This window comes from Centrocercus urophasianus, unplaced genomic scaffold (genome assembly GCF_019232065.1).
Source record: "Centrocercus urophasianus isolate 14NV4802_14NV808 unplaced genomic scaffold, USGS_Curo_1.0 seq_2, whole genome shotgun sequence".
Taxonomy (NCBI): domain Eukaryota; kingdom Metazoa; phylum Chordata; class Aves; order Galliformes; family Phasianidae; genus Centrocercus; species Centrocercus urophasianus.
The window spans coordinates 4257847-4280726 of record NW_024884755.1 but is presented as its reverse complement, the minus strand read 5'-3'; the positions used below and the strand labels follow the sequence as shown (position 1 = coordinate 4280726).

At 39.6% G+C, this 22880-nt stretch overlaps 1 protein-coding gene across 5 annotated transcripts in view; it reads left to right on the top strand.

Annotated features, from left to right (window-relative positions):
• The window catches only part of ADCY7 (adenylate cyclase 7), a 59640-nt gene that overhangs the window by 19801 nt on the left and 16959 nt on the right, over positions 1-22880 (top strand). For all 5 annotated transcript variants that reach the window (XM_042821388.1, XM_042821384.1, XM_042821385.1 and 2 more), the window contains 8 exons: positions 9960-10495; positions 11267-11467; positions 13420-13581; positions 14343-14492; positions 16769-16917; positions 17222-17333; positions 18961-19088; positions 19333-19491. In XM_042821388.1, the coding sequence (XP_042677322.1) occupies positions 10325-10495; positions 11267-11467; positions 13420-13581; positions 14343-14492; positions 16769-16917; positions 17222-17333; positions 18961-19088; positions 19333-19491 (1232 nt within the window). In that variant the 5' untranslated portion in view covers positions 9960-10324. The remainder of the gene's footprint in view (positions 1-9959; positions 10496-11266; positions 11468-13419; positions 13582-14342; positions 14493-16768; positions 16918-17221; positions 17334-18960; positions 19089-19332; positions 19492-22880) is intronic.

Genomic DNA, 22880 nt, shown 5'->3' with positions numbered 1-22880 from the left:
TAGAGTTGCAGTCTAAGAAGTGCTTTCTCAGTGGCTACACCCAGCTCTGGGGATTGATGGGATGTTGATCGTCAATGTGATAACCTCTGTGGTAGTGACTTTGTCCTTTGCTGTTTTGGAAAGTTCTTCTGTGAACTGTCTTACTCCAAGGCAGTAACTGCATAGCTGTGTTTTTTCTTTGGTTGTTTTTTTTAAAGGAAAGTGACTTTTGTCATATTCTCAAGTTTTACTGCAACTATCAAATTATCTCAAGTTTCTGGTAATAACTATTTCTGTTTTCTTACCAGTTAACTGAACTTAGTATGAGTGAATCTCAAGAGTTAAGCTGCTCCAGAATCATTAACTTTAAGCATCTGCTTCTTTTCAGCTGTTGCCTGTTGAGACACCAGTGTTTCCCATAGTGAGTCAGTGCTTCACATGATGTAGGTTTCCAGTAGCCTGTTAGTGTGGAAAACAGTGGGGTTGGCTGCCAAGCAAAGCTTTGAAAATAAAAGATGGAGGATAAGATGAAAGAAGAAGAATGATACTGATCACAGATTTGTGTTCAGCAATTACAGTATCTCGATAGACAATCAAAGCTTACAGTGCAAACAGTTCTCATGAGGTGTGCAAGCTGTGTGTGGGGCAGTACAACATGGAGAGCTTTGTTCTGCTTCTGTTCTTTCAAAGATCCACAAGTATCTACCCAGGCATCTGTGGCATGTAGCCTGCGTGATAAATGTGTGTGACTCCTGTACAACAATTCTGAAGCTTGCATTGCTTAAAGTATGACTAAAAAGCCAAGAGTTTGTAAGTTTGCACCCCACTGGTGGTGGTTTCTTTCAGAGTGAATCTGTAAAGGGCCCTTTTTTAAAACCTAATATTGTGTTTTTTCAAAACTTTCTTACAAGAACAGTTCTTGTTTGGCTGCTGTTGTGCCCTGAGGTAGGGTACAACTGCAGGAAGAGTGCTTCCTGTTCAAAGTATAGGCACATCCCCATAGTGGTGCTTTCACACTTACCCTCCAAGGGAGGGAATTTCCTCATTGCAAGTGTTAGTTTTAGTTTTGGTTTTGGCTGTTAAGCACAGATGTGGTGGTGTAACCAATATTACATGGTTGATATTTGAAGATGCTCTTAAAATCCCCACATAATAAATGGTGCACAGAAGTAAGATGTTTAAAAACATCCATAGAACTTACTGTTTAAGTGGTAGTCATTAAACAAGGAGGATGGGATTTAGTGTCTCCTGCCCCCCATTTGACAGGAAGGCTTTGCTTTCTGAAACTTAACGGGCATTTTATACCATAATAAAAATATTTGTACTGTGTGTCCTTTCCATTGAACATCCCTCAGCCTCAGGCTGAGCTTTATTTCCAAAATGAAGCTGCTTGTAGATCTCTTTGCTTCTGGAGGAATACTAACCTGAAGAATGCTGCGGAAGATGAGATGGGAAGAACAATCATTGCCTTTGGTAGAAAAAATGAGCAATGTGGTTCTTGTATTATTACTTACTCTTGAATTTTTGTTATGATGTTTGATACAATTCCTTGAAAATTCTTAGTTCCGTAATAGCTTTTGATGACAGAGTATGTTATGAAAATAGTGCTGATTTGTGCTTTGAGCAGCCCTACAGGTTAGTTACCTACTGTTCAGTGGTGTATTTTTTGTATGAATGTCTGTGTTGTTCACTCTTCCAAAAATCTAGATTCTGGAAGAATGAAAAGCCTGAGAAAGCAAGGTGGTTGGATTCAGTGCAGCAGTGCAGACTCAGCTGTGTCTGTATTTCTACTCGGTATGTGGAAGTAGAGAGAGAAGAGAGGTTTTCATCTTTGAGCCTGCTTCTTTTTCACTGTCTTTGGTTGAACTGAACCTAAATCTAAACAGCAAGTGGTTTCTTATCTTGCTCAGGACAGGTTTTATCTTCCTCCCGCCCACAGCATGCCCCTTATCCCTTGCCATATTATGATTGCACCTGTTCTGTGCAAATATACTGTTTACCCTAGAGGTGGGAAACGCACATTTATCTGGAACTGTAACACTCCCCCTAAATAACTAAATGAGATGGGGAGGGGGAGAAGATAAGGGTAACGGGGGATGTCTGTTGCAGTCACTGTGATTATTTATTTTTTGAACATCTCCTGGCGTACCTAGCTGTAATTAGAAGAGTCAAGCTACGTCCGTCTACACTGGCTCTGTCACCTCAGCAGTCTGTGCTACTTGATTGCTTTAGTGAGACAGAAAAGCAGAGGGATATTTGAAACATTGCTATACAAATGAGGGAGATTAGATTCTAGATGTAATTCAGCTGAGCTTGGATAGCTTGTCAGCTTTAGCATTTTTCTGTTTGCTATATGCTTATAATTCTGTATCCTAAATGATGACATCTGAAAGAATTTCTTGTCAGTCTGACTATACCTCTCAAAGTGATTATTTTTTTTTAGTGTTAATTTCAGTATTGACTCAGTATTACTTAGCGTAATGTATTTCCTCCCCACACTCATTAAAAAAAAATAAATCTGAAAATATCAGGGAGTTCAATTTCTCTAAAAGTTATGGCTGTTCAGTGGGAAATGTTGAGGCTTTCTATAGTACACTCTATTTTTGCCTGTAGTCTTCGATTTAAATATGCTGGGTTTTTTGGTGTTTTTTTTCTCCTCTCAAATGTTGTATAAGTTGCTTAATATTGCTGTTTTTATTACTACAAATAACTGCAAGCTGCTTTTGATAAAGTTGAAAACTCACCCAGACTTCTGAGGACACGGTGCTCAGAGACACAACGTCTAAATAGATCATTGAGAACCTAGTGTAAGTGGGATATTGACTTTTGTAGTTGTGAGTTCAATTTTAAACCAGGTGAAGTCAGAAAATCTGTCGGTAAGATAGGACAGAGTGTCTGGGACTCATGAAGCAATCATGCACCTTGGACTTTGGAAGATGCAAAGCACAGCTGAGTTCCTTCTGGTGTGATATGTTGTTTTACACCCTAGAGTTGGCTGCTTACGAAAATCAGCATTATAATAGCACTTTTTTCTTTCCTGCTGAGATGGAAATAAAGTTAATTATAAGGCCTAATAGATTTGTTGATTGAACTGTCATTGCACAGTTCCATTTTGGAACAGTAGTAAACCCTCCCATCTAATTCAGTTGTGCTGCTCTGGCTGTATGAATTCTTTTTCCTTCTTTACCAGCTTATCTTATCCTCAAAGCAGATCCTGTAACCATCATGGTATTTAGACACGAACACCACCACCCACCCCAGATCCAGAGGTGATGTTATCGGTGTCCTTTCCTTGGGCTGCAGACCCACGGGAAGGGGTGAGTCAGTTCCCAAGCCCTCCTACATGTGGTTTGCCTGCTGCCTTTCCAAATGCTAGGCTGGCTCCGAGCTCCGCAACCACCTTTGCTTGCTGACACACTCCAGTGCAATGACAGAGGTGTGACCACCAAGGCTGACTGCTGCTTTGTTTGGTGGCCAGCCCAGCCCGGAGGCAGGTGAGTGCAGTAGCCAGGTGCCAGGGGAGGCTGTGCGCCTCAGGAGAGGGGCTTGTGAGGGAGACCACCTTGTCCTTGGGCTGTGAGCCAGCTGCATGACTCAGGTTAGGGAAAATACACCCTCTGATGTTTCACACCTTCCCCTTCTGCTAGCGACCGGAAAATCATTTTCAAATTACTACTGCTCATCTTGGTCTGATTTTAAAGACTGTTGTAGGATTAACAGCACAAGAAAAAGCGATCTTTTCAGAAAGGAATGTGAAAAGAGAAAGTTTAAGTTTTACTCTTTCTTTGCAGGATGTTCAGCCCAAGTGTCATTACAGCTCTCGAAGTTAAAGTGCATAGTCTACATGATTTAATGTCATAGTTTAACCTTTGTTCTGTTTCATTAATAATGACCATTTTGATGTGTGGTGGGGCTACATCTACCTCCTGATTTATTTTTTCCAATTGCCACACTGTTTTGTATTTAAATTGAGTTTTGAGTGATGAGTGGAAGGTTAATCTAGATCAGATTTTTTGCTGTATACCAGAAGAATCTCTTCACAAATTAAACATAAATAAGAAAGGTGGAATGTTGCATGAGAAACTGCAAAATGTAAAAATGATTTACCTTTGTAAAGAGACCTATCTGCACGCGGAATGAAGCAGGTAGCAAACAAGTCATTAAAAACATCAGTTCTCCTTTTAACATCCTTCTAGCGGTAGAAGAGGCCAAAAGGGCTGCAGGCTAGCACTTGGAACTATCTTCTGAAAGGAAATTGTCTGTAATGTGAACGGTATTTCCTGTGGTGACTGCTATGAAGTGTTCAAAATCCAAAAGGATTGCAAACCTTTGTTTCCCAATCTGAATGAGTTGTGCGGCCCACTGAACTCTAGATTGTTTTTGTCTGAGATTCGTAACTCATCCAGCAGTACTCTTCCAATAATTCTATTTGGTGTTTAGAGATTCCCAGTTCCCTTGTAATATCTGCTAATGGGTAATTATGGTCAGCAATCACTCTTCTCACGGAAGTTGCTGTAGTCATTTCAGAAACACTGTTGACATTTGTGTGAAACAAAAGATGGAATGAAAATCAGAAGTGTATCATCTTTCTTTGATACTGTAGTTAAAAATAGAAAAACTGGTTCTGCTTGCTTTTGTGCTGTGGTTATGGAGAGGAATCAAGCAGTGGATATCATTTTACTTGATTCTTGCTATTAGGGATTGTCTTTAATGTTTCAGTGATGAGACTGCTTTTTAGTGAACAGCAAGATTTGAATTTTTGGCAAATGAACGGCTAAGTGGAAAAATAAGTACTTTTAAAACTATTGAGGCAGTTACTGAGAATGTGTTTGTGACTGCATTGGTAATTTCCAAATGGAAAGCAGAACTGCTGCACACTCAGATCCTGCTTGGAAAGATATCAACTTGGTCAGCAGCTGTAGGAATAATAAGGAAAAGGGAGAAAGGATGCAGTTTCTGGCCATTCGCATCACAGTCGTGAATGGGAGACTGAGCAGAAGATGCAGCTTTGCCAGATCCCCTCTGTAGTCTGAGGTAAAGCTGTCTGAAAATGGCTTGTGCTCTGTAAATCATGATGATAAAGGAGTGCCATACCAAGAGCTGTTCTGTTATCAGTCTGATTTTTGTATCAGATAGCATGTCATTCTGTCTATTGCTCTACCTTGCATTGTCAGCAAGGAGGAATGCTATTTGTGCCACAGTTCAAGAGGAAAGCCTCAGTGATGAGAGGCCCTGTGCTGTGCTCCCTCAATGACTGAAATCTCCTCCTGTGTCTCCCTGCATGCCCTGCCCTGGCAGTGATCCTTGTAGGCAGCTGCTGGAAAGGAAGCTGTCAAAGTTATCCCATCAGTCTGGGCTGATGTGTGACCTGCACCATGTTACAAAAAGAGAAGGAAATAGAAAAGGTCTGGAGCAATGCTGCTGGTGCAAATGCTTCTGTGTATCATGGGGGAAAACTGCTGAGCCTCTGCCACTTCCTTGAGGAGTAGATGGGAAAGGCAGGGCGAATGGCCAGGAGATGGGTGCAGGTAGAAAACCAGCCCTAAGCAAGCAGGGAGAAGTAGGGGCTTTCTGAAGGTAAGATGTTTGTCCAGGCAGCAGGAGAGACTGCTAGAGGTGAAACAAAGTGCTATTGAACAGATATCACTAACTCCTGCTTGTGAAGAGAACTGGGACCCAAGGGCAAGACCCCTCAGTTATTACCAGGACAGAGGCTCAAACTGAGCTTTTGATCTAAGCATATTTTGAGAAGCACCTAGAAAAATTCTGAGCTTCATGGCATTTACCCATTTGGTACCGTTTCAGAGAAATTAAACTTTGGGGGCTAGAAGCTTTAAATGGCTTATGACATGCAGGACTTTGATGTGATCCCATTTCCAGGAAAAAAAGAAAAGAAGACTTGATTTCTACTCACTGTTCAGTGCGTGTTTGTCTGCACTGGATGCAGAATGCACATACAGGGCTGAATAAATCACTGGGAGGCAGAAATCAAATCTCCCAAACAATTACAGTAGTTACAGATGCTCACCTGGAATGAAAGTTGGGGCGCAAATGAAATAATTTAGGTAGTTGTCAGCTATTAGAATGGAAAGCACTGATGCAACTCAGAAAGCAGCAGTAGCCTGTTTGGAAAATAAGGTGGGAAAATGTTATGTTTAGTAAGTAGCTCTGTTGTGAAAATTTATCTGCAAGCAAATGGCTGGGGGAGTCTGTACCCTAGTGAAATGGTGCTGCTGTGCAGGACAAGGCTGGAGATGGCAGGTGGGGTAAGTTCTTGCAGCCATGGGAGGACAGGAGTTTGATCACCTCCATCTTGTCTGTGCTCTGCAAGGTCCCTGATTAGTTTTCCTTGTGATCAGACTTGCTTTTTTGTAACCACTTATCTTAAACAATCTGCAAAAGAAGTTTTCTCTGACTTTTCGTAATATTACTTGTGAGTTTAGCCCATGATACTGGGTTCCTATTTTGTTTTTGTTCTGTTTCAAGCACTTGATCTCTCCTGGCTCTGTAGCGCAGTTGTGCCTATTCGGAGACTGCAGAGACAAGGCCCATTCCTAAGAAAATGTTTTGTATTGGCACAAAGTGCCTCACTAGTGCTGGACAACAGAAGAGCTCCAGAAGATGGTAGCTTCCACAATCTGTTATAACAAAATCCTATGGCTTTGTCAGTAGGAGACTGGGGAGTTTAGCAATTGTTTTAAGTGGAAGCATAGAGCCTTCAGAAATTATCAGATCTGCAGAAAACATGGTCTTCTTTGCCCTGGTGAGCCAGAGGTGGCTGTGTGTGTGTGTGTGTGTGTGTGTGTGCGCGCAAGAGAGAGAGAGAGAAATTCTGCCCAGTACTTACCTAAGTTTCTGTTGCTGAATATAAATGCAGCTTTGTTTCTATTGGCTTCAGTCAGAATGGATTTACAAGGCTGCTGTAGTGGTTCTGATTCAGGGTCTGGAAGGTACCTTACTGCCGTGGGTCTTATCTTGCTGGTTTTCTTGTTTGTTTTTCTTGCTTTGTTTGAGCAGGTTTTTGTCACATTAACTTCCATGCAGATGGCTGGAGCTCATCTGGATCTGGCTGAATGTTGTGTATTTCTTTTGTAGGCATTCTTGTCAGTTCTCAGTGCAGTTTCCAATCCATACTATTTGGGTTATTTCTTATGTACACATAACAAAATAATTGTGTTGACAGATTGTTCCTACTCCTTTCTAATTCTCCAGAATACAGGAGAGGACTTGCAAAGTAAGGATGCTTTTTCTTGTTAAGGCGATGACCAGAGCTCTGGGTCTGGTCCCTGCTAGGCGTGCTGTGTTTGATGCTGGTACTTCTGGGAGTGCTGTTGGGTTCTGTGGTCTGTTGCCATTTCTGGGTTACGCCACTCTTGTGGTGTGAGAACATCAAATCTCCAAGAAACTGACCTAAAAAAGTATAAGTGATACTGTGAGGAGCAGTGCTCATGTACACTTAAGCAGGAGTGCCTTCCATTGGTGATGTTGTGTTGTCACCTGTGAGACAGAGAATTCTTAGAATTTGGTTTTCTCTCGTCTTTTTTCTGTGTTTTAAGATGACTTTTGGAAAGAATTCAGAGGAAAGGCACCTAAAGTGGGGACTTCCAGCTACGTCTGTTAGTTTCTTGAACAGAAGATTTGTTTTTTAATTAATTCTTTCCAGTAATTTAACTTGATATCAGTAATGATTTATGTGTTTTAGATCAAGCCACACAGTGCTGACAGTTTTGCAGCTGCAAGTAGCTGATGTCTTGTATTGTGAGAAATTTGACATTCCAAAGTACTTAACTTGTGGTGGAGGAGCAGAAGTTGCTGTGTGGTTCTTTTTCAGCAGGGTTCTGGTAGTGGCAGTGGAGACGTGCAAATTGAATCAAGTCTAGAATTATCTCCAAGTTTTTGTAGTGCATTACAGATTTCTGTTAAACCAGTGAAGTATTGCTCTGGGATTTTTTTACTTAATAGAGTTTTTGAGAAGAAAATGCTATGACCCAGGCCTCGTTCATAATTACGTACATGGCAGTGAGTATCAGAGAAGGAATAAATGAATTGATAAGCTAGCACTCTCTGTATTATTAAAAGCAATTAAGTCATTGACAAGACTTGTCTCTGACTTTGAATGTTGTAAAACTCTTTAATAATATTCAGAGAGAGCTCCAAGTTAATATTTAACATCTTTTTCATCTTTTGAACTGATGTTAGAACTAATTAGACAACTGAGCTGTAGAATAGATTGTCCCTGGTGGTGTGTTTTCAGAGACGTGGTCAGAAGAATAAATTACAGAATGAAAACTGTGAATTCGTTTTTCCTGGATTTCAGCGTCAGCAGCCCAAGGCAGGATTGTATGTGCCTCGTAATTGTGAATGTATGACTGCATAGCAATTAATACTTAATTTTAGAAAGCAGATTTGGTTCTGCAAGTTGGAAGGGGAAAAAAAGCATCTCAAAACATTTACTATCATGAAAATCAGATTTCTGAAATTATATTAAAGAAATTTGTCTTCTGAGTAGTGAGTTTTCTGCCTTTGGAGTGAGTTACAGCTGAAACCTTCCCACGGTCAGCAGTATCACCGTTCCCACTGAAAGGCTAAGATGAAAATTGCAACTCCTGATGCACTTTTCTGAACAAGGAACTGGCCGATGCTAGAGTGAAGCGCTTTAGCAGTCACCTGTGTGATGTGGATGATGTGATATTAGAGCATGACGTGAATACTTTAATTCTGTCTTGGCATCTCCTTTCCTTTGGCTGCCAATGATCTTTATGATGCATTCACACACGCAGCAAAAGAGCATTACGATGCATATGCCAATAATGTATGTGCCCGAATTGTTTTTTCGGTTGAGCTGTGGGAGACCATTTTATTGCAAAGGAGAGCTCAGTAGTAACAAGTTCAGGTGAGATATCAGTTGTACCATTAAGCAGAAGGGAAAGATGTGTTGAAGAATATCTTCCATTTTATTTCAGCTTTGAATACCTGCATTAAGTCACTTACTAACTTAGCTTACATAACTAACGTAACTTACTAACTTCAGTTCACCCCATGGAGCTGTGGGTGTCCCTGTGCATTGCAGGGGTGTTGGACTGGATGGCCCTTAAGGGTCCTTTCCAGCCCAAACAATTCCATGGTTCTGTGATCAGTGAAAGTAGAGCAATACACTCTTTATCTTTTTATAATTAATGCAAATTTATGATATACTGTAAGCAAGAGGTTAATTTTTCGTTTTCCTGCAGAAGTTCGCTGTTTCTTTTCTTTGTCCAGTGTCAGTATGGTATGTCTGTTTGTTCCTTCTTGGTTGTTAGTTAAAGGATGGTATATTAGTGTTTGGCTGTGTTTACATAGGCTAAATCATTCAGTATGCTTTCTGAAACTTTTTTCCTTTATGGCACTCCTGACTGCAGTGTGAATGCAGTGTGAACACATATGGCTAAACGTTTTGTCTTTTGACAGTTGCTGGCTAGAATTTGGCTTTCCTTTTAGCTGGTTCTTTCTCCCCACATAAATAGGCACCATGGTGACGGTAGTCAAGTGACAAAGAAGCCGCCGTCCTGTTATCAAGTTCTAATAAAACTTCTCCTGAAAGCCTGTTTTTCATGCTTCCCTCCGTCCCATCCCCCCATTCTTTTGCTTTGCTGCAAGTCATTTGGCACGGAACAAGTTATATTTGTGAATCTATTTGGAAAGCATTGGTCATTAGCAATTAACAATACAGTTTGTTCCTTAGTGTTCATTGCTAATAGAGCACACCGATAGCCGCAGAAACACTATTAACTGGAGATAAATGCAGTCTGTGCAGCTTGAAGCTAAGTATCTTTTTTTTAATACAGTAGAGTGAATTTTGGCTTGAACAGAATTGTGTCATTTTCTCATTTTCCTTCCTTTTAATCAAAACAGTGTGAAAGGAGGTGCTTTTCACTTTTCTTGGAGAACGCCGTGTCCGCTCAACTGAAGTCAATTACTTTAATTGTATCTTCTCTCTGCAGAGTTCATCCCAGGAAGCAAAATTCATGCTTGCTGCAAGAAGTCCTGCAAAATAATAATTGGAAAAAAAGCAGGGGAAAAAAAAAGCCATAAAAAATTTCCTAGCAGCACCAATATGCATTGATTTAGAGATTCATGCGTGAGACTCCTGGTTTTGGGAAGACTAACTGTCTTACTTTTGGAAGCATTGGAAATCTGAAGTTCATGCTCATGAGAAGTCAAATTCAAGAGCCCGGGTTACTCAGTGTGGCTGCGGATTGCAGAGGCGACAGTAACAAGTCAAGCATTCTCTGTGAAGAAGGAGTTTCAGCTGTGTCCTTGTGTGTGCGCTGCCGGCTGAGAGAAATAGCAGCCAGTCTGAGATAAAATGCCAGCGAGGGGTAAATACTTCTTCAGTGAAAGCGATGACTGCAGGATCACAGACCCTCTCTATGAGAAGTACCGTTACACGAGCCAGCAGCTTCCACTCCTGCTACTGCTGCTCTTCATTGCAATCATCTTCTGGACCACACTAATTATAATCTTTTTTGTCAAAGATGTGAGTATTGATCAGTATTCATTCAGCAAAGTGCAGGGATACTGTATGCAGAGGAAAGATGCAGCTTAAAGAAAGTTGTGGTTGTGTAGCATATTATAATTCTGTTTAAAAAAAAGAAAAAGAAAAAGAAACTAAAATAAAAATTCTCATGTTCTTCAAGTGTTCTCAGTTGACAGCAGTTAAAAAAGAGTAGCTGATCTGAAGATAATGTTGTAAGAGTGATGAGGAAGCTGTTACAGTCTTTTATTGCCTTCTAACACTGCTTTGCAAATGCAGTGCTGCATGTGGAAAGAGTTAATTGCTTTAGATTAATTGCTAAAGAGATTTAATCATACCAGTTGTACTTGTAAACTGTTCAGCTTTTATTCCTTTAAAAAAAGGAGAGTAGCAACAATATTCATATGTGTTGCAAGTCATCCTTTGTAAAACTTGGAAAAGAGCTGCTACACCACCTTTAGCAAAGCTTGAACTCCGTAAATGCATTTATCAGGATTATAACTTATCTTCAAAGACAACAACAAAAAGATTAGTTCGGGAAATGAAAATGGTGAAGCTGAAGCTGGGTGGACTGGATATCTTCAGTACTGTGTATTATCTCTGAATGTATCAATACCAGAAAGTGTTAGTGCTGCTGCAGCCAGACTGCGTAGCTTTTAAAGTACGCTAACCCGAGTTCTGATCTGTTTCCAGGAGAGTACAAATGAATTTTCCAGTTTTTTTTTCTAAAGGAGAAAGTTGGAGCAAACATAATGCTTTCTTTTGCTTTTTCAGGAAGCACGTATTCATCTTGCCTTCATTATTGCAGTATGTGCTGTTCTTGTCATATTTTCAGTCATGTACTTACTTTTATGTATCGAATCCTTATTTCGGAGATGGCTAACCTTATTTGGAGTTACAATTTGGATTTGCTTCTTAACGATAGGTTACATTCCTCTTCTTGAACGAGGAGATTATTTTTCAGCCTGGGAACAGGTATGTATTTCCCAATTATGCAAGTATTTACCATAAAACCTGTGGTCACTGTGTGTGAATCTACTTGTGCACTTTATTTTTTCTGAACATTATAGCAGCATAAAACTGAGATTTAGTGTGCATTCCTGGATTAATTCATTCTGGTCAGTTTTTGTTCAGCTAAGAAGGTTGGATAATTGCACACTTCTATTTAGGAACTGCGTCTTTTAAGTTGTAATTTTATTTCTGTGTAAACAGGTTAAAAATCTTTACAAGTTCACTTCTAAGAGAATTTTGCATTAAAAAATTAGCTTTGATCGATTTCTGTGTGACAAAGTGGTGTTCAAGAAATGTGTAAAGGACCCTGGGACTGGGTGTGCCCTAGAGAGCATGTTTTCACATCATGGCAGAGGTGAACAATAAGAATTAATGACACGTCCTGGCATAGCTGGGTGCGGTTCAAGTTCATTACTTGGTATCTGATCAGAAGACGGGAGATTTTGTGATGCCAAAAATACCATAATCTGTAGGAAACTCCTCCTAAATTCTCATAATATAAACAGAAGGGTTTTCAATAAAATAAAAATGAGTTTTTATCTTGTTTTACCGACTCTTCCCTTTCCCCTCTTTATTTCAGATAAAGAAAGATATAAATTATGAGTTAAACAACCCATATCTGATTGTATTATGGCCTGGATCCAGCACCAGTATTTACAGTTGCTATTCAGTATTTTTTTATTTAAGAAAGGAGATATCACCATAAGAAAAAAAAATCAAAACAAAACCAAAATCTAGTTCTTAATTATAGATACAAACATGTAATTAAGCAAGATTTGGTTCTGTTGCTTTCAGTGCTGCAACACAGTGTCTTGTGTCATTGTCACTTGTTAATAAAGGTGATATAAAGCCAAAAATAGAAGGCAGCTATAGATTAGAAAGCAGAAGCAAATAGGAGAATTCAAAAGTTTTACTGCAAGTTCTTAATTTATCACAGATTAAGGCTACTGTTTAAATGAAGTGTAACCTCTGCTTGTCTGGGCTTATAAGAATATTGCACAGCATTCAGAACGGTCTGATGAGGGTTGTAAGGAAGAGGAAGTTTTGGTGCAAATGAAATAGTAAAGATGGACGTTTAAAAGGTTACTCCTGTTGGATGAAACCTTTTATTTGTTTGCTCGCTTGTTACGTTCTGTCTCAAGCAAAGAGATCTGTGCTGATAAGCATTTCACTGTAGTGTGGGCCTTGAAACTTCCTTGGAGGAAGCTGCTGTCTGGAGCAGCATGAGTTGAGTTGCAGTGGGAAGAAAGAGCTGAGCGAGAGACACTGCCATATATTCTGATTGACATTGTTACTTTGCATATATGTGGAAACTGTTGGCTATAACAGATCTATAAATATGGATATAACTTCTGTAGATGTTCCTTTTTATCCCTAGCTGTGTAGCAGAACATTGTGCATTTTGTAAAATCTCTTCTGTTAAATACATAGTGGCAATAGTGATTATTCTCGTGTCAGATTGAGAACTATTATTTGGGCTTTTGATTTTATCAGATATGGAGTAAATAAACAAGTAATGTGCTACTTTTAAGATTAAAATACTAACTTGGAGAAGGTGAGAAATCCCATTCTGTTCAACTTTGCTATCCTTGCAGTGCACTGTTCTTGATAGATAAAGTGCATCTTCAGCTGTAGTGGATGAGCTAAGAGTGAAGGGCAAGGACAACTGGAAAAATTAAGTGATGCATTGTGTTAATCATTTTGTCTTTGAATCTTTATCTATTAATTCCCTGGAAGCTTTTGGGGCTACTTCTTTCCTTATGTTTTTAACTCTGCTTTAGAAATGTCAGTATTTCATTGTTCAACTTCAAAATGAGAAGAATGCTGCTGCTTTCCTTCTTTAGTGAGCTTTGTTAAACACACAATAATGAGTGTGTGTGATTAACTGTTTTGGTTTTTTTTTCCCCTTTAACTAGGTGCCATTTTTTCTGTTCATAATCTTCACAGTGTATACCATGCTACCCTTTGGGATGAGAGATGCAGTCATAATTAGTGTTCTTTCTGCTCTCTCCCATATTATCGTTCTAAGTGTGTTATCCAAGGATTCTTATGCAGATAAAAGATCCATTCTGTTTCAGGTAAGGAAAAGCTACTTTAACTCATTAAATAACATAGTCATATTACCATTTGATATTGGCATAGCTATCCTGGTTAGATTAGGTTCCAAACTTCCACAAAGTTCAAGAATTTGGATCACGAGCCCATGTCTGTTTTGCATGCCTTCAATAAAAAATTGTTTACTTTCATTTATAATACATTTTGATTTTCTAATGTAAGGGAAGAAACAGAATTTCTTAACTGTTACTCAGTGTAAGACAAAGTTTGTCACAATCTTTCTTCCCAATCTGTGATGTTCAGATGGGTTCTATCTTCATCTGACACTGCCTGCTGGGTGGATCAAAAGGGCCACTGCTGCCCCAGGGAGTCAGCAGGGCCTGGGAGTGCTACAGAACCTTTTGGTGTTCCTATCCCTTACTTACAGGGTGTGTTCACAGCAGCACCTTGCTCTTTCAATGCAGATATTTGTCAGACTTCACACAGCATGCTGATGCATGGTTTTGAGAGTCAATCACTGGTGTCTGCAAATAAAAGTGCTAAGTGGTACAGCAGAGTTGTTTCGTTGTACTGCTGTATGTTCCCACCTGAGTGCCCGTTACTGTGTGAGTTGGCTTCTGTTGTCCAGGTACATCCTGGCCAATGGAAATGTTGTCACTTGGTGTGTAACAGGGTAAGGGAAAGGGGAACAATGCCTGGGATTGATTACTTTTAAGGAGCTAGTAAGCATACTGGTGAAGTATCGATGACTGTTCTGCAGTAGGTAAATATTTTTCTTGTGCAGGTACTTGCCAATGCTGTCGTTTTCCTTTGTGGTAATTTGATGGGTGCATTTCACAAACGCCAAATGCAGGTTGCTTCGTGGGATTTGTATAGATACACGTTAAAGTGCATTCAGGTCCGAATGAAACTGAAGATTGAAAAGAGGCAACAAGTGAGTGAAGTGGTTCTTGCTATGAATTGCTTGTTTGCATTTCTAAAATTGGTGCAATTTTATAAGGTTTGTGATTAATGTTCATAGAAGGGCTTGGGCAGATCTTCATGATACCCACCTCGCATGAAAAATAAAAGTTGTGCTGTCAGTAACAAAAGAAGGAAGTTGAAAGGAGGAAGCTGTTCCATGCAGCTTGTATGTATGAAAATCACAGTATTTGTTGCAAGGATGTTACTGCCAGTTATTTCAGCTAACTTGTATTTCCTAGCACAAAAGGTTGATGGGGCTGGCCTAATCCAAAAGAACATGTCCTTAATGTCCTGACAAATACTTTGGGGTAATTTCAACAGTTTTGTGCTTCCCTTTGTTATGAATTTTCTTTGAAATTCTGCAGTATTGTTTGTCCTTTTGTTTTCTTGTCTCAGAAACTGTTTTGCTAGGAGAAAATTGAAACTTAAGTGGAAAAAAAAAATCCAGGCTGGATGTGGCTCTCGGCAGACTGGTGTAGTGGCTGGTGACCCTGCACATAGCAGGGGGATTGAAATTAGATTATCATTATGGTCCTTTTCAACCCAGGCCATTCTGTAATTCTATGAAAAAATCATATAATACATTACAGTTTGGAGTATGATAACATTTACATCTCTGAACTCCAGGGGTATTTAAGGAGTAAGCAAGGAACTTTAATCTCCTACTGAGGAAGGACTGTAAGGAAGTATCAAAGCCAAAAGTAGCATGCCTTCCTTTTGTCCTGGTGTGAGCAGGGTTAGGAACAGCAGCTCTTGAAGGCTGATGTGAGCTGAGTTCTCTGCCCACAAGTTCCTAGATAAAAGGAAGGGGCTGAGGAGTGACTGACATGGCAGAATTGAAAAGAATGCCTCTGATGCTAATCATGTGAGATGACAAACCTGCATGAAAACCCTGGCTGAAAGCTGTTCCCTGTGCAACAGCCAGCAAAGTATTTAAGCAGCTTACAGAAGCACTGTGCTTCTAAAACATCCTTGGGTGATGTGGTAACTTGCACATATGTTTTATGGTTGTTTGAAGTGAAGATGAGCTGAAGTCTATGGACAGTTTACTTTTCAGCTGTGTTGCAATTTGCCAGACAATTATCTTTTTGCCAGCCATTTTTTCCCTATGAAGATAATACAAGAACTGCAGGTTGGGGTTCATCATCACTTCCTTGAAAGCTGTGTAACATGTCAGCAAGCATCACATGGCCCCATGACATGCAGTGGGGCTCTGTTTTCAATTGAGTTATTCCCCAAAGTTTGCTCTCCTATTAATAAATTGCTGGAGGAGTGAAAGGAAGCTTTTCTATTTCTGGGAGGCAGTCTCAAGCCAGACTGCTGTCTAGGGCTCGTTTAGCCAAGTGCTTGATGAGTTCCTTCTTCCCACTGTGATCCCAAGGAATTTATTTTGGTGGCAAGTGCTGGTTAAGCAATCCTGGCAGCTTCTTCCCATCTGTGGACTGCTGCATGGTTTCTTGGGAAAGGGAGACAAATTTTAGGCAGAAGGGACAGAGTTTTACTCAGTTACACAATCGTCTGGCTTTGCTGGCAGTGTCATCAGAAGTTCCTGCTCGTAGCTGCTCCATGCGGTGCTTCCCTTTCTGTGGTGACCCTGCTATGGAGCAGCAGAGCCCTTCCTGGATTAAAAGTACTCTTCCTTTGTATTCCTCTTCTGCCTGGCAGATTCATGCTGTCTTCTTTTGAAGAGCGGGCTTTTAAGACAAAGCCAGTGTAACAGATAATGCACTGAATATGCAAGTAATGTAAGTGGTTTATGAAAAGATTTATTCTCACACAGCTCAGAAAAGTTTTATTTCGGTGGCATCAGTTGCTGGTTTGCTCTGTTTGTGAGTTTTTAATACTGCATAGATTACTAGTTACAGAAACTAAGCTTTTATCTAAAGTTTATCAGAAAATGCTCATGTAATCCTGAGATTGGCTTGGGGGAGGGGGGGGAGGTTTTATTTTATCTAGAAATTGTAGCAATATTGATTTTCTTTACTCTGCTTCATAGTTAGAGTTACATGGCATCTGGGTCACAAGGAAGAAAATAAAATGCAACCCTTACTCATTTGTAAAATCAGTGTTTCTGAGAACTGAAATGGAACAGTTTTTTTCTGGAAAATGTGACATTCGTTCCTCAAAGGGTGATTGAATAAAGAGGTTTTATCTCCTAAATTCCTTTTTGTGGTCACTAAATCCTGCGGTTTCAAAATTAGTATATGAAGAGTTTTACATCCTTCATTTTTTTTCCCTCCCTTTTAGGAAAATTTGCTTTTATCCATACTGCCAGCTCATATATCTATGGAAATGAAGCTGGCAATCATAGAGCGACTAAAGGAAACTAATGATAATAGGCAAATGCATGACAACAACTTCCACATTCTATACGTTAAAAGGCATGAAAATGTTAGGTAAGTTGAAATACTAGAGGTATTTTTATTAATATAAGCTGCTAATTTCTTAGCACATGTTGTTCAGTGGTACTGAAAATCAGGGACAGACTTTCAGGGTGAAGTGAGCTCCTTTCCTGTCGTTGAAAGATAATGTCACCCAGACTCGTAATGAGTCAAGATGCTTCGCCCAGTTTTCTGGAGTTGTTTTCCTAAGGCTGAGGTGCTTTCTATTAAGTGCATTTTAATTTGTGCAACTGACTGTGGAATAGACACATCTTTGTATTTCATCTGGTTTTTTTGTTTTCCTTTTGTTCTTGTCTAGCATTCTCTATGCAGACATTGTAGGATTTACTCGCCTTGCCAGTGACTGCTCTCCTAAGGAACTAGTAGTGATGCTGAATGAACTTTTTGGAAAGTTTGATCAGATTGCAAAGGTACATGTTGCAGTTTGTTGTGCAGCAGGGATTTAATTTAGTTAAAATTCAGTTGTTGTTAGAACTTCAAAGTACTGGAAAATAAGAGGGCCCTACTTACTGTATGGTATCAAAGCAGGAATTAAGAATGCACAAAAATAAGTCATGCCATCCTAGCTGCTTTTTTGCTACAGTAGGAGCTGGGGTGAAAGATACTTGGTCACTGTTTGCAACTGCTCCTTGGGTATGAGAATATAAAAGAGTTGGGATTTTGAGTGATACATCTGAATTTTTCACTACTTTCTGCAAATGGCCTGGTTTAAAAAGCACTTGCATTTTGTGAGACAAGGTCTTCCAGCTCTCTTGTTGGGCTATAAGAAGAGATTCTTGTGGTGTTTTGTATTTCTTTATTTTTTTTATTCTCTGTTTTTGTTCTGTCATCTTTTCTATTATGTAAGGATGTTGTAGGCTCCAAACTGCCTAATAAAAGCTAACCTGGAAACTGAGCTGGATACTGCAGTCTACCAGCTCTAACATAAGGTTCATAGAATCATAGAATCACCAAGGTTGGAAAAGACCTAAAAGATCACCCAGTCCAACCGTTCACCTATTCCCAATAGCTCCTACTAAACCATGTCCCTCAACACAACATCCAGTCTCCAGTTACCCACTGATCTCCAAAATGGAGAAGCTCAGGGCCGTGTGAGCTGGTTTACTCAGAATCTACTGGGTGGCTTCAAATGTTGGAGAGTAACGGATGTCCTTTTGAGGCTTGGAGTGACAAGAACAGCTTAGTTTGATCACTTGACACTGATTTGTTGCAAATGATAGTGTTTTTTAGTTGGTGGAAAAACTGCCTGTTCCCCAGCAGGGATGGTTTTGCAGCTGGAGTGGCAGCTGTCCCTGATTATGACATCTCCCCTTGTCAGTCAAAACATTCACAGCCTGGCCTGCTTGTAAACTTTGTAGCTAACATTTGTCAGTAATATCTTAACAAAAGACAATATGATGAGGTCTTCTTTTCTCTCTTCAGCCAACAACAGGCAATCGTCTTCTGTTGCAGAGTTTGGGAGTTTTCTGCTACCAAACTGCTTTGATGTTAAGTGACAGCAAACTCTGCTGTGTGCCAACTTCCTCTTCCATTAAATTTAAAAATAAAATTTTTGTATGCAGATATACCAGGTTAGGCATCCTAATTCCTAACTTCTCCCTAGATTCTGTGAAGGTTTTATGACACTGCCCTAAAAATCTGATGAAAAGGTGAACAAAGTGATTAATTTATTAACACATGAATAAAAAGATAGTTAAGTAGATTTCATCCTCCAAGTGATAAATTCTTTGAAAGTTTTTTCACTGCTGTAATTCCATTGATGGTTTTTTTCAGTTGCAAACAGTTCCAAGAATTAATTCAGAAATTATTAAGATTGGATTTCAGAAACACTTGAAGTAGTGATTTCTGTTACCCTTAAGTCATTTGAATGCAGAGAATGAGAAGTAGGTTTTGCTTCAAACAGGATTGAATACAACCTTTCTTTGTCACAATGACGTAGAGAAGTCCTAGTTTTGGTGTCATCAGTCTCTTTGCAGGTTTTTCTTTTCTTTGTTTGTTTGTTTTTTCCCATTAAATATGTTAATCATTATTTTTCAGGAGAACGAATGCATGAGAATAAAAATCCTGGGAGATTGTTACTACTGTGTCTCAGGACTACCTGTGTCCTTGCCGGTCCATGCCAGAAACTGTGTTAAAATGGGACTGGACATGTGTGAAGCAATAAAGTAAGCATAACACAAAAGACTTTTTAATTGTATAGACCCTATAAAGGTATTGAATCAAGTTATTGTTAGTGTTGTCATTGTCAAATGTTATTTATTGCCTCTAGTTTGATAGTTACACATCAGGTCGTAAGTTTGTCTCTTGCCTTTGCACTGAGCATATAATGAGACTAAACCTTCATAGATCTCCAGAAGGAAGAGAGAAGGACAGAAATCTAAATTATGCTCTAACTCCTCTCTTCTACAGGCAGGTGAGAGAAGCTACAGGTGTGGATATCAACATGAGAGTTGGCATTCATTCTGGGAACGTGCTGTGTGGTGTGATCGGCCTCCGCAAGTGGCAGTACGACGTCTGGTCTCACGATGTTTCCTTAGCCAACCGTATGGAGTCTGCAGGCGTCCCTGGGTGAGGTCCTCCACTCTCCCTGCTGGCTCACTGTCATCACCTTTCTCATAGTCATGGCTTGTGGAATTTGTAACTGTTCCGTGACACAAATCAATACAATGGTGTGAATAAAATGGGACAAATGTGTACTTACCTGAGCAGTAAAAAGCTAATGTTTTCTGGTTGTTATTTTTTGATGAGCTATAAAACTATATTATTAGAACAGTGACTACTTCTTGACCTCTCCTTCATTTGAGAAAGTTGTGTGGCTTTAGCGCTGTATTATTTTGTTGGCTTGACCTGTGTTGGGTACAAGGATAGTACTATATTTGTAAGAATAGAAACAGAACTTAGGTTGTCAAAGAAAAGCTGCATATTTACAGCAGCCAGTGTTTCTGCTGATGTATCAGTTGGTTCCTTTGTCACTTGATTTATATTAGATCTATGTTCAAACACTTCACGACCCTGAACTCTCAGAAATTAAAATAAACCCTGGAGAGGAGTGTAGGAGCGTCTGAGGAAGAAGAATTTAGAGCTGCTGGCTGTTGTGTATTCTCTCTGAGCTGTATTTGGCGTGGGCAGAATGGGAAGGAGAATGAGTAGGCCTGGGTGGATGAGCTGGGGCAAAATGTAGCATGACTTGCTTTGTGTCACTCAGCAGAGCAGGGTGTTTGGCTTGAGCCTCAGATTTTTGCTGTGCTTTTGAAGGTACTTACTGAAAAGGACAATTATAAATGGTTGGTTTTTTTAAAATGCTAGCACTGCATACTTTCCTAAATGAGGATAATACAGTTGTTTAAGTTGAACCTTGGGGATTAAAATTTGGCAGGTTTTTTTTTTTTTTTTCCTGTCTTTTCAGTGGTTTACACAGAATTGACCATATTGAAAGTTTTGTTTTTTCCCTTCCCAAACAACGCTGTAATTTTGCAAGATCTTGGTATTCTTTGCAAATTAATACTTACTAATGGAATGGCATTCTGAGAGGTGTATATTTTCCATTGAAAACTATGAAGCATTGAGATTCCAATTACTCTTTTTTTTTCCTGCTCAATATCACCATCATTGTAGAGTGTCTTCTTATTTGTATTTTAGGTAAGTTCTGCAAAGTAGGAGGTTATGAATATCACATTCTTTTCTTTCTTTGGTAACAGAAAGCAGACTAATTGGAACTTAATTAATGGTTGCAATATCATCCAGGCTGAGTGTTTCAAAGCAATTCTGCATGGTTAAACAAAAATACAGAGTTGCGAAGTTTCTTTTCTTGGCAAAGCAGACAACACAACTCTGAATATGACATGAACACCATACAAATATCACATTTAGGACTATTGCCGAACCTTAAAAACTGATTATTCCAACGCATTTGTCATGCAAATGTTTGATTCTCTGATAGAAATCAAAGTTATTTTAGGTTTGCTTGCTGATTCCAAAATGTAACACACAATACTTTCTGTAGCACTCACTTTCCATGTGTTAAAAATGGCCACAGGAATTCTTCTGTTCCTGGAAGACTGAGCCTTCCAGGGAGGTGGGATTTCTACTTGTGTAGTTTCTACTGTGGAAAAATAATCTGTCTGGGGTTCTCCATAGTTTCCAACCTTAGCTAGTTCTCCTTTGGAAGTCAGCAGAAGTTTTGTCACTGGGAGCAGTGTGAGGCTTTTATTTAAAATAGGAAGTATAAGTGTGTTGGGCCTTTGAGTGAAGAAATTCTGAAGACTTTTGAAAAGATGCAGAGAAACTGCTCATTTTATGAGTAATTTATTCCTTTTGACTGAGTATCCTTGTTCTTCTTTCATAGTCTAAAATTTATTTACATTTGTAATAACATAATAATATATTGGTAAAACAACAAGCACTGCACCAAGATTAAAACCACATTTATGACCATTTCTCTAACATAGATGTGCCTGAAACACTGAAATACATGCTCAGGCATATTAGCATAGGGAAGTGAGAATGTGGTGTTTTAGGTATTCTGCTTTGATAGAGGTGCCTTAGTGCATGTCAGAGCTTGCCTTGAGAGGCAGCTTTAGCAGCTTTTGTTATGTGTTGATCATGGAATCCAGTAAAGCATTAGTAACTGTTGGAAGTTGTCAGCATGATAAGTCAAATAGAAAGAAGTTTACAGTAAGATCTGAAATGTGTTATGATAGTGTGTGATTTGGAAAGAGGAGAGAGGATCCATAACAAAAGCGGATACTGAACAGATGAGGTAAGTAGAAAAAGACAGGAAAGTGTGTGTTTTAAATGCTGAGTTAATACAGACATCACTCAGTATGCCTCAGCTCCTGTGAGGGGGGAGAAGTGGCAATCAGAAGCTGGCTGTAAGATTTCAGATTCAAATACTTGCCTGTATTTCAAAACCGCTTAATCCATTGGAAAAAATATCCCCAAACATAGTCTTTTTAGAAAATTGCCATAAGCAAAAACCTCTTACCTTCTAGTTCCAAAAGAATTGTGGGATTTTTTGCTCTTCTGTGGGAAGCCACAGCCCGTGGGTCTTCAGCTCTTGGCTGCTTTATCTTCACATATCCTATTCAGGTTAAGAAAGTTGAGCTGGATTGGACCAGCACCCCCTTTTTTCTGCAGTTAGACAGGGGCTGTCAGTTTCCATTCTAGACGTGTGCTGTTACCAGCTCTGTGCTGATAGCTTGTAAGGATGATGGTGCAGTGGTTAACCCCTCTGTGCCAAGGAAAAATGAGAAAGTTGTGGGATGATGGCAACTAGAAAAAATATAACAAAATTATGTGTACATATACACACTTATGTGTCTAGATTGAGGCCTCTCATATCTCAAGATATGAGGTCCCTCATTGAGAGATGTTGTGTGGAAGAGTGCAACTCATCATTTCCGTGGAAATATGTGATTCAGGACGCTGAGCTAAGTAACATCCAAGGGGAAAGCATGAGTGGATACAACAAGTGCCAGCTGCTCCCATTAGACGTGTTGCTGTGTTATAATCTAGCTGTTCCTGTCAGAAAAGACAGACTTCAAGACTTACCCTCCTTGTTGACAAAAACCTTTTCCAATTTTTTTCCATATTTTCTTTGTCACTCCTCGTGCATTGCCAGCCCAACACAGTCCTCCTTTGTGCGTTTTATGTGAGCTTTCCGTGCAGCTCTTGCCATCCGCAACAACCTGCCTGTATGTCTGTTTTCTCAGTCATCAGATCTTCGGTAATGATGTTTTTTCTCCTATCTCCCTCTTTCTCTTACTGCGCTTATTTCTTTTTAATCTTGTACTGATGCTATCTCATTCTGGGAAGTGTTTTTTGGGATACTTTGTATGAAAGATGCACAACAAAGGACTGCGGTGATGGATTGCAAATGCAGTTTTAAGTACTGGCAGGATTTTGGAGTTGGCTGCCAAAGCACGTGGTGGCTGAAAAGCAGAAATGTAGCAGTAGCC